At 36.2% G+C, this 12204-nt stretch overlaps 1 protein-coding gene across 4 annotated transcripts in view; it reads right to left on the bottom strand.

Annotated features, from left to right (window-relative positions):
* Nucleotides 1-12204, bottom strand: part of IFT81 (intraflagellar transport 81) — a 45938-nt gene that overhangs the window by 23041 nt on the left and 10693 nt on the right. For all 4 annotated transcript variants that reach the window (XR_012625605.1, XM_074843807.1, XM_074843808.1 and 1 more), the window contains 3 exons: nucleotides 6608-6771; nucleotides 3859-3954; nucleotides 1712-1858 (listed from right to left, as the gene is read on the bottom strand). Coding sequence is in view for 3 of the 4 variants with exons in the window: in XM_074843807.1 (XP_074699908.1) it covers nucleotides 1712-1858; nucleotides 3859-3954; nucleotides 6608-6771 (407 nt within the window). In the remaining variant the exon portion in view is untranslated. The remainder of the gene's footprint in view (nucleotides 1-1711; nucleotides 1859-3858; nucleotides 3955-6607; nucleotides 6772-12204) is intronic.

Here is a 12204-nt window from a genome sequence, read left to right as displayed (position 1 = left end):
TTCTGTAGTCATGTTTCCCTGCTACCCTGCTCTCCTTGAATTACTATGGACCAGAGTATGTTGTCCCCCTCAAGAACGGGCCTTCTTACCTTACAGTGTGTTTACAGATAATGTAAAACATATGTTGCTGTCTTGGTAACACATTCTCGCTGATTAATTAAACACTTCTTTCCCATCACATGTCATGAAACACAGATTGTCTGCTTTCTGTTTTTATTTTTACTTAAAAAGTTGCGAAAGACTTTAGCAACATGCTCACTGAGGTTGAAAACCTCGTAGTGGGGAGAAATCTAATGCAGTGGTCTTATTACTGCTACCTATGGAACACCTGTGCAATGTATGTTATGGTAAGAGAAATCAACGTCTTAATTCTTCAAAGTCTCTGTGCCTCTGCTTCCACCTGTAGTTTTTATCTTGATTTACAGAAGGGAAGAAAAGCAAGAAGGCACAAGTGAAATATGCACAGATTCCATATTATACAGGAAGCCTTTATGTACGAGTGTGCACATACACAGCGTACGCATACACGTTTCCATACGTGATTCACTCTTTCAAGCTCCTTTAAAAGAGAACTGATTTTTGTGGAGCAGGCACGTCTTATGGGATCAGGAAGGGAGTTCCTTCTACAAAGGCGTTCCCTGCATTGAGTAGTATGTAAAAAAAGCACAGAAACAGACAAAGAAAGCGAAGAGTGTTACTCTTGATAAATGATGGCAGTGCAAATTAACACAATGTGGAGGGAATGAAAAGATACATTAAGTCAGAGAATGATGCAGCTAAAATACTCTTTGCTTTAGTGATTCTGCTGTAAGTACACTTAGCAGGCTTTTTCCAAGCTGAGAAAAATTATTGTCTTAAGAAAAGTCAATTCATTTTGCTGACAAACCACTACCCAGCTGCAGCAGACTTATTCTTTGCAAACTTTTAAAGAAGAAGAAGCCACTTTGGTAAGTATAGCTTCAAATAGAACTTTGCCTGAGCTACACTGTGCTAGTCAAAGTCTGCATTGCAGCTAAACTTCAGGAGGGTCTAGGAAAAATTTTTTTAAGTAAAAACTTTTGCAGGTAATAAATACAACAGGACTAACTTCATTTCTGGTAATTGCTGGTATTGTGCTTTATGATCATATATAGAGAACGGATAGTAACGCAGATTTTTAATATACATCAAATAATAAAATTAATCTACATGATTTATCACTTGAACTCCTAATCCCTTCATTAGCCTTGTTGACTTTTATAATTAGTTACTGATCATCACACCATTGTAATGATACTGACATTATTTTGACTCAGAGTCTGGAATGTTAAGACAGCCCAACGTTAAGTCCTCGTGTATCTTTCCATCTATTAGGTATGATGTGAATAATTGAATTAATAATTTGAAAATAGCTACAAATCAAGCACTGATGCGGTATAAATATTGGAAAGCATTTGAAAGCACCAGACAGCATTGTACTATCTGCACATTAAAAAAAAAAGTCTTCAAATATGTTAATTTTGGAATTTGATGACAAAAACTGTGCATTAAAAAAAGAGGCCAATCTGTTGCAATGCTGAAGCCACGTAGTTTGACAACATACTCTGAAAATGGATAAGATACTGTAGAAGCAGTTACTGCAACCTACAGTTAAAAGGAAATTGCGAGTTAACAAAAATTGATTCATCTCTTACAAATTTCCTCTTCCTTATAGCCACGTTATATTGCATACCTCATCCCCTTTCAGAACTTCAGAGCCTTCTAACTCATGGGCCTGACTGGTCTTCTGTAGCATCTGCTTTTCAGTGCTGGACATCTCTTCCTTAGCAGCCTGAAGTTCTTCCGCCTTGGCTTCCTTTTTCCGGGAAATTATAGATGCCTGCACAATCATTAAAAATGCATATGGACAAGTAAGGTAAAAAATGCCTTATTGAAATCATTAGTAAAATGTAATCCATTAAACTTCAGGCATTGCACCACTGAAACCACATTTTGACTGCCAGAAACTGATTTTCATTAAGAAATGTGATGAGCATGTCTCACTGCAAAGAAAAAAGCATCGATTACTCATTATATACCGTGGGTTAAACCACAACTTCATTGAAGTTGAATGCAGACTCCCAACTTTCTTCAGTTCGGCCAAGATTTCAAGCATACCCTTTTTCCCCCAGATTTGTGTTGATATATTTTACATTTTAGATTTACATTTCTTCACCTCGTTTTTTCATTTTCATTGAAGAAAGAGGTAGGCATTTTAGCTGCTCCATTCCTTCTACTTAGTCCCTTTTTGTGCATATGTAAGATACACCAACATGGCTTAACTGGAAAGTTATCCAAGATTTCACAAATGTCATAATAGAGATTTTTATAACTCCAACCTACTCCAACCTACAGAAATATGTTATACTAACAGCAGAACTGAGCCACTAAATCTTGGCAAATAGCTAGAAGACGATGAATAAAGCAATATAGTACAGAAATAGTGTAGATTACAGATTTTTTTTTTTTTGGAGTCTAGAAGATAAAGCATTTAAAACCCAGTATTTTATACAAGACAGAATATTTAATGGTACCTAACATTTGACCAGAAGCTAACAGATTTGGGAACATAAGTATATATTAGTTCAGGGAAAAAAGAAGCATTTTTATCTTGCCAAAGTATGCTATTTAAAAATATTTTAAAATAACACAACACATTAATTTAGATGCATGCGCATGAATTCGGAGGCATGGTTGGTCTCTTCATATGAAAGGGAAAACTTAAGAAAAAAATGAAGCAAAATACACACCGGCTTTCTCACACTAGGTTAAAAGGACCAGCTTTATTTCTAAAAATATATCTAACAGAATTCTGCTGGGGGCTAGTGTCTCTGCTCTTTGCTTCATAAGGTATCTGCAGTGACAAATTACGGTACAATATATATGATTATTTTGTGAAACAGAAGCCAGTCCCTACCAGAACAAAGCAAAGACCACCATATGCTTCCAACTCACAGCAGCAACCTGAACTCCTGGAGTGGTTCCTCCATTGAACATAATTCTATCAGAAGCCAGTTGGTCTGTGGTACCAGCACATTATGTAGCAGGCTCTTCTCTCGGGAAGAAGAGCAATTCTTACAAAACAAAATGGTGCGTTTCATATTGCATATGTGATCGAACCGCAGTATATATTTTATCACAATTTTTTCCTCCCACTGATACATTTTACTTAAGCCTTTTTATTTTTTAAACCGTCACCATAAGCATCATGATGAAAATCTTCAATAAAATTAGCAGCGGTACAGGTTGCCCGGAAAAGAAATCACATTTCTGCATAAGCTCTGAAAATCTGAGAGTTCATAAAACCTTTTGATAACTTGTGAATTTACTAAGACTAGACCAGACAGCCTACTTTATAGATAGACTATTTTATAGCCTCAGGAAGAAAAAAATCAAAGAATATCTTCTTAATAGATATAACGGGAGAAATAGCATGTGGTCAAACGCAAGCAAGGGCTCTAACTGAAAGCGAGCCTTGCATCCAGGTCTGACTGCAGCAGCCAGCCCACATGCTGCCTTTTAAGAATCTGTCCACAGCTGGAGCTTTACCAAAATAGCTCCTCCAAAACGATCCTTCCAGAATTACTGTGATGCAGCTGAAGGGCAACACCTAACAGCTTATGGGCAGCAGTCAATACAAACTCACTAACACGACTGAAAGCAATGGTTTGACTCAGCCCTACACATACGTAAGTACAACAGCTAGTTATTTGCTTTGTCCTCCATTATTACACATTTCTACCGATTTATGCTCAATAAAGAAAAAGTCAGTATGCAAAGCAATCAGTGACTGAAATTGTTCTACTGCTTCTGCTTAAAAAATGTTTTGTCCCTTCTTACCTGTTGACGATACATGGAAAATTTACTATCAATTGGCTCATACTTCATCATTCTTTTCTCAATAAGTTGATTAATTTGTGCATTCACATCATTTATCTGCAAGACAGAGTAGAAAACTAAGGAAATGGAGCTTTATTTCTTTGGTTTCTCCAAGAATTAAATGCTTTGCAAACCAGATTTACAATCCAGCTAGTTCCATTTTTAAAACAGAGAAACAAACCCAAAAAACTCAATGAGTCATTAAGTATTGGCCAGGAAGAGGCTATGTTTTTGGATTTCCAGTCTGTGCCTTTATGATAAGGCAGAAGCATGATGTTGGCCCTGAAAATGAAGTAAACTGGTGTATGTGGAGAGAAAATGCATGTGAATTGGTACAGACAGAAAAAAGACTGATGTTGTCACATACTGTGTAAAAAATATAATTTTATTAATCTTAACTAAAACTCGTTTTCACTCAACCACTTACCATAAGTTTAAAGGGGAGCAAATAAAGACTAAGTGATAGCAAATTTCACCAATACTTTGAAGAGTCACAGACTGTCATATTCCAGCTCTACGGTACCTTCTTTCTACTGCCACAAAATGCACCTGTTTGTCCACAGTCTCAAATTGTTGATCCTCATTCTAGCTGAAGCTTTAGAGCCCACTGCATCTAGAAACTCATAAACAGCTACCCCAGTGTACTGATTCCAGCTTTTCCAGTCCTGACTTAATGCTCCACTGGGACTCTCATCAGCCATGGAAACCACAGCCCTAGCAACCTTCCTTTAATTCTCTGCTAACTAGATGAATGCTGATAAGCAAGCAGTATAAGTATGTGCTGAAATCCAATGAAGTCAAAATGTAATGCAGGTACAGCGCTGGGCATGACCCTAACATTTCTATGAGCAATATCCATGTACTTTGAAAGCTAAGTAATTCAAATAAAGTGTTCAATAGGACTAAAAATACTCCAACACCTGAAAAAAAAATCTCCTGTAAATTCTGCTCCTTTACAAACGCTATTAGTGGTAGAACAGGCTTGAATTTGAAGATGGCATAAAAATTCCCTTCCGTGAATAAATTCCTGGTTTATATATTATAGAATGCACAATAGTAGCACGCTTAGTGCAATTCAGCTCCTTTTTAAGACACTGAGATAATAGAAGACTGACTTTAAAAAAAAATGCTGTCTAAGGCCACACAGTGATAACAGCCAAGTATATGACATGATTTTATTATCTATTAAGAAAAACATACTTCCAAAATATAACAAATTAAAAGGTTACCTCATGGAGAAAGAGAAAAAAAAAAAAAAACAAAAACAACCAACCTTGAAGCTTTTTAAAATATTGCCAAAAACCCAACAATACTCTTGAAAACGAAAGGTGCAAAACAGGGCTTCAGCTATGCCTAAAAGAAATAACTGCAACCACAAATACTGTTTTGATTAGAAGAAATAAACTGGGAAAGCAGAGGCTGAATCACAGAGCTAGTTTATTATTTCAGACCTAATCTACCATTTAATAATGCTGTCATCCTTAAAAGTGTAACAATTGGAATCCAAAATGCATTAGGCTGTCACTGATTTTACTTTTGTAAAAAGTAGTCTTAACCTTAGAATAGAACGTATTCTTGATGACACTTGACTGCTGATTCTTGTCTGATCCAGAAAACCTGTGGGCATTTCTTTATTACATTACTTTGGCATGTTCTGTGTGTGAATGCACAGGCTGCTCTGATGTTGATAGAGTAGCTGAACCTCTCTCTGCTTCAAGACACAAGAATAATTGTGGACGGCAGCACTCATGCTCATGGGTAAATCAGTCTCTGATCTATTACAATACTCTGTTTCCTCATTATCTATCTTTCAGAGCAAAGCCAGAGTTGGAGATCCTGGGAATATTAAAAACAAACTGATAAAAGAAGATCTTTATACTGAACAGTGTACCTAGTAGTATGTAGGACTAGTCTTCCTGCCCTAGCTAGTATTATTGTAAATTTTCACCATCATCAATAGAAATAATAATAATTAGTATTCCTCTAAATTCCTCTAGAACATAATATGACGTATCTAATCTTTCATTTAGGATTATGTAAGCATGAAAACTTCATTGAGTGAAATATATAAATGTACTTCCGTGGCAACAAATCCCTCTGCACATTTTGGATATATACTACGAATAAGGTTTTTTGCTCATTCTAACACCATTTGCTTTTAACTTCAGAAAAAAACTGGAAAGGTAGATCAAGTATTTGATCCGCAGATTTTCTTTCGTCTTACCAACTAAAACAAAAGATATAGACCTGTTCCAAACACTAAGGAGTTCTGAGCCACTGCACATCGATTAAGACATAATATTATGAAGATACATCACTCAGAGAATGGTGTTCAGCGTGCCATAAACACTCTGTATGTTGGCATGAACTCCCTCGATGTCTGTGAGAGTTTAAAACAAGCAAAATCCGAAGAGAAGAAAAATCAAACCTTTATCGCTAAATTAACATCCCTGCTCATGCCATAGCAAATTGGTAACACAATTTTCTAAATAGCATTTAAGGATATGGTTGGGTTTGGTTTGGGGTTTGTTTTGTGGGGGTTTTTTTAAAACTTCTCTGAGAGTTTGCATTTAGTGATTAACACATCTTCTTTGTTTTACAACTGAAGTGTTGTTCCTTTGGGAATTAAACATTTTTGCAAGGATATAAAGCAGGGATAAGAACCGTAGACTATGCTACGGGACACAAAGAGTGACCTTGGTCAACTTACCTTGATTTCAAGTACATTGAGATCAGATTGACTCATAGCTGGCTCTGCAACCACCTTTTGTAAGAAATATGCTGAATTCTTCTTACTTTCAAGCTCTCTAGGTATTTTTTCAGTAACCAGGTATGAATTGAAATTTATCTCCTCTTCCAGTTTCTTCATTAAACCTTAAAAACAAATTAAATCAGTGGGCGTCTATAAAAGTAATGTAGTGGATAATTAAGTTTGATTTCACCAACACATTAAAGTATTTAGCAGCACATTACAATAAGAACAGCGTAACATTTGAGTCTTCTTTTCAACGCTCAAAGAAATGGGTAGTTACTTGATTTAGATTTTTAATCTGGATGTTAAACACTATAATAGGTATTATTATCCATCTGTATCTCTAACATAGGACTATTAACTCCTTGACAGATTCTTTTCATCAATAAACAAGTAAAACCCTTCTTACATGAAACTCTAGCTGAATCAGATGCAAAATTTAACACGCAGCATTGATACAGAAAGCCATTAACCCTCTGTGTGTCTTAAACACATCAAGACATTGGATTCTATATTACTTTTTTTGTGTTGTGAATTACATTCTTCTGAAATTTTAAAAGTTAAGAGCTAGACTTTGCTTATGTACATGAAAGATGAGGGGCTGCAAAGCATGTCACAGCTTGTTTTACAAAGCTTGTATCCCTTTGAACTTCCCTGTCTGGAGCAGTGGAGCAAGCATCCAGAAGTTGGTCCTACTCACAGCTTGTACAGGTCATTCCTTCATGTGAAAGACTTCATCTACAGGCAGAAATTATCTCAGGGTGAATCCTTTATCTGTACAAAGATCTTAATTTGGTCTAGCTCATGTATAATTTGTTATATCCTTGGAAATTCTCCCTTAAAATAAAACTTTATTCCAATCTGGCATCTAAAAAGGCCTTAAAATGAGCAGAATTTAATGTATGCCTACTTTAAGGGTCTTTATACATTGCTGTAATACTTACAAATTGCCTCCCTGTAAATAGCCTGCTGTTTTTTCTTGCAAGAACAAGTGTTTAATCTTAGGACAGTATATAGACTGAGAATGCTGAAAATAATAATAAAATAGGAAAAAAAAGAAGGAACTCCTGAGTAATGTCAAAAATTCCATTGACAAAAGCAACGCCATTTATCACTTTTGCTCTACTCAAGCCTGATTCAGGCTGCATGTCACCACGCTTATGATGATCTGGCTCTTGCTAGGGAGAGTAATTTCGCCTCCTTAACAGATAATTTATAAATAAACACAGGTGCATATAGATAAGAACAATACACAGCTAGAAAAATGGGATAGAATAAAATAAAGCATCTATTTAAATTACATTACACAGTCTTCCACTGACAACAGGCAGTTTAGTGCAATTACTCCTCCGAGACACCTGTGCCAAGGACTACAGTAAAACTTGGATGTTATATGTCAGATGAGAGTGGGAATAGGTATTTCAGAATATTTTTCATGATCTAGATGACTAAAAGGTAAGTATCCCAGGTACTTTTTAAAACTACTTGCTAGATTTGGGTTGGGTTGTTTTTTGGGGGGAGGGCAGTTCTCTCCATCTTTGGGAGAATATGGAATTGCCAGGAAATGTCAAGAAAAACAAAAAATTCACAATCTCTGTGTTTCATACATTGAACAGGCAGAGAAAAGCTTGAGTACAGAGATACAATAGTACAGCTGGTGTTGCTGACACAGAGATGGGAAAGGATGTAGGTGAAAGCGGAGTTTTTGGTTGCCAAACCCTGCTGACCATATCACTGACTGACAGAAGGAGAAGGTCAGAACAAAGTGAAGTACAAGCCTAGGAAAAGGGGCCCCGTTATTCTGCCACCATTTAGCTCCAGAAACACTGCACTGATCGATCCTCCTCACCCTCTGCTCCCAGCTCAGACTGAAAGGAAAGCTACTCAGCTTAGCTGCCAGAGAGGAAATAAGCCATTAATTCTTGAGAAAGCCTCAAGAACTAGAAGAAAGAAAACAGACCCTAGGGAAAGCTGCGTTGCTAACAAAGTCAAGTCAACACAAACTAAAAATGAGCGGGAATTCCTCTTTTGCAGCAGTTTAGTTTGTTGATTTCTGTGTTTATGAAAAGCAACACTACCACATGATCTTTTCCCCTTCGTGGAAAGGTCATTTATTTTGTGCAAAACAAACAGCATCAATACTGGTTTCGAATGGTAAGCGGAGTTACTCTGTGTGTGCAATAGCCATTATGTACTTGGCACTACAGCTATACCCTGAGGAACACACTTGGACTTCCTGAGAGAGAATTCCCACTTCTTTCTTCCAGAAGAACTCAATTCCAGTCTTCCTCAGCCCACGACAGAGCTGGGCAGGAGGCACCACATTTTAATGTCTCACTAGGAATCTACCACCTCTGCAAATGCAGCAAAGCTTCCCACATACACTGTGAGCTGAATTATCACCTCAGAGCTAACTAGGAACACAACTCCCAATTTCATATTTATAACCAAGAGCTTTGGTGTGGAAATCAAAGTGATATCAATTAAATTATTCTGATATTAAATATTAATATTTTTATTTCAAACTAATTTCTTGTTTTCCTCTTAGTAGCAAGAAAAATCTGCATATATAGCCTATACTTATGTCTTGCACTACTCCAGTTTTCTTATAAAAATGTACATGCCTAACTAATTTATTGTAGATATGACACTAATCGCAGGAAACAACCATGCCTAAACAACTGCTTTCATAAGAGCAGGGACCTACTGACTTCACAGGATATAACCTTGATCACTATCTAGATTTAGTTCTCAGATAACCTGAGAGCTATTACCAAGTTTTAAACACTGACCGGTTCTGCATCATGCTTATTCTTCACAGTGCCACAAGCAAGGAAGCAAGTTAAAACTTGACAGCTTGATGGGGAAAGACATGATGATGTCAACATCCCTCATGACTAATGTAGTTTCTTTCCTAAATACATTAGATATATTTTTCCTCCTATACAATTCAACATATGAAGAATTAACTACCTAAGAACCATTTCTGCTGCTTAACAGAACCTTAAAGAACAAAATATAGGGCAGCTCTTGTTTTAATTTTTTTTCAGTGAAAAACATTATTTTTTTCAAATTCCCAGGCTAGAGGAAAGAAAAGCAAGCATACTTTAAATCTTTCCATTACACATATAAATTCTGTTTTTAATGTTTTAACATTGACTTATGGTTACAAAATCTACATACGTAAGCTGCACAGAAAGTCTGGCTCTGTGCCCTAAGGTTATTTTAGCAAGGTTCTGCCAACCACGTATTTACATGTGGGGAGCTATTAAGAGCAACTCCTCATGTTTTCCATTCAAATTTTTTTATTATTATTACAAAGAGAAGGATGGGAGAAAAAGTTTCTTAGTGCTTGCTCAGTCATGTAGGAAAGAGGCATGTTTCTCTACATAATTCTGTGAATGGATCTTCACTCACCTAGCACTCAGATCCCTACTTCTTTTCCTTCTACAGGCTGCCAATTGTGCATCTTCTATCAAAACCATTTGCAACAACAACTGATTTTTTTAAAAAGGGGGGGGGAAGAAAAAAAAATAGAGGAGCACTCATTTTATAGACTACCTGCCAAGACTTCATTTAATATCACATAGGAAGCCCACAGCAAAGGCACATCTAGAACAGACTTCCACATGGCATTCACCCCCATCAAAGCCTTCACTTCCCTTTCTGCCATCATCCTCACTAAGAGTGCTGAAATTATTCCCTCCACAGCTTTCATTTCCAATTTCTCTGTATTAAACAGAGGCCTGGGACATGCAAACACTGACAGATTATCATTGAATCATCCCTTTGATATCTCCCTGAAAAACTAAAAAGCTCCCAGAATTTGCCATTGTAAGATATGCTTTCCATGTTTATATTTATTATTGATGCTCTTTGGAATCTCTCTGACCTTTCAACATTCTTCTTGAATTCTGGTCAGTGGACACAGTGTTGCAGTCATGGACATATCAGAGCTAAAAAGAGGGTAATATAACTCTTCTATTCCATTTTCTTCAATAAATAAATGCATGGATAGCACCAAATCTTTGGCACCGGGAGCTCCAGTTCTATAATTTTTACATCACAAGTCCTTTTCGGAGTCACTTCTTAGAAAAGAGTCCCACATGCTATAACTAAGTTGAATATACGTTATTCATAGAGGAATACCGTGGCATTTGGCTAATCCTTAAAATATATACTGCTGGCATGGACTTGGCTTACTAAGCGATTAAGGTCACTTTGAATCAACAGTCTGCTCTCCTCATTGCTCAGTCATTTCCCCAATTTTTATTTCACCTGACAATCTCACCAGTGATCATTTGCTATTTTCTTTCAGGTATCTGATGTAAATAAGAAAGAGCCAAACACTGATTTTTGGCATGTCACGATTAGAAACACATCCACTTGGTGATGATTCCCTGAATAATTTTCTTTCTAAAAGTTTCAATAAACTCCTTTTAGCAGAGGTTATGTTGAATTTTTCCTGCCTTGTTTGTTCTTCAAAATAGGGTGCAAGTTAAGAGTCAATGGTCTTAAAAAAAGTCAACCATAGCAATACTATTAATCTTACCCACCAGACTTGTATTCTTATCAAAGATATCAAGTTAGCTTAAAAGTGCTTTACCCAACCTTGCATCAATTAACAGTGACTTTATAATAAATAAAATAATTTAAAGATGGAAATAAAGTTCCACCTAATCCATTCTCCTTTACCAAATACATCTCTAATTTTAATTGTAATGTGGACTGCAGTGTTTGTGGAGATCATTTAAACTTGGAATTTTAGGGAAAGATACTTCTGTGGAAAAGAAAAATGTTAATGTTTTCACTCAAATGGAATATTTAAACAATAGCATCCTAAATGTCTATTTTTCACCAAGTGTTCAGAATAACATAAAATAGACATCGATACAAAGCAACTCCTCTTTGACTGGTATCTTTGAAGTTCTCAGTGCTCTAAATCTATCACTGCATATTAACTTAATGAAGTATATAAATTACACATTTCACTGTTTATCAACAATCATCTTAACACATTCTTTTAATCAATATTTTCAAGCTAGTCATCCACTTCTTCATATTTCTGCCAATAAAGTGAACAATAATGTCCTGTAAAATGGACAGAGATCAAGAATTTCAGTAATTCATTTTGTTTCTTGGCATTAACAATTTGTGTTTGTGCCAGCAGAGATATTCAAAGCAAAAAGATGGCAATCGTGCTGAGAAAGCATGAGCTAGATTATTCAAACTCTACTGGTCAGTGTTAATAAAAATACTATTCATATTCAGAACAACAACACAAAAACCCCCAGAAACAGCAAATTCATGTTACTTAGTGCTACCAGCAGCAACTGCCTCTCTGTAGGTAGACAACGTACTGAAGTTAATAAACAGGAAAGGAGTGTACTGTGGAAACCAGTATGACCAATTTTGGTCTACAAAACATCTCATAACAATCAACTGCTTTTCATGATACAATACAAAGTCTTCTAAATATTATTATTTCTAAGTGTTAAAAACCTACTAACCATAAGCTGTATTTTCCTGGCACAGCTAAAGCAGGCTGATGCTAA

This window comes from Strix aluco, chromosome 18 (genome assembly GCF_031877795.1).
Source record: "Strix aluco isolate bStrAlu1 chromosome 18, bStrAlu1.hap1, whole genome shotgun sequence".
Lineage (NCBI taxonomy): Eukaryota > Metazoa > Chordata > Aves > Strigiformes > Strigidae > Strix > Strix aluco.
Note: the sequence above shows the minus strand (reverse complement) of the source record. Positions and strands in the feature narration are given on the sequence as shown.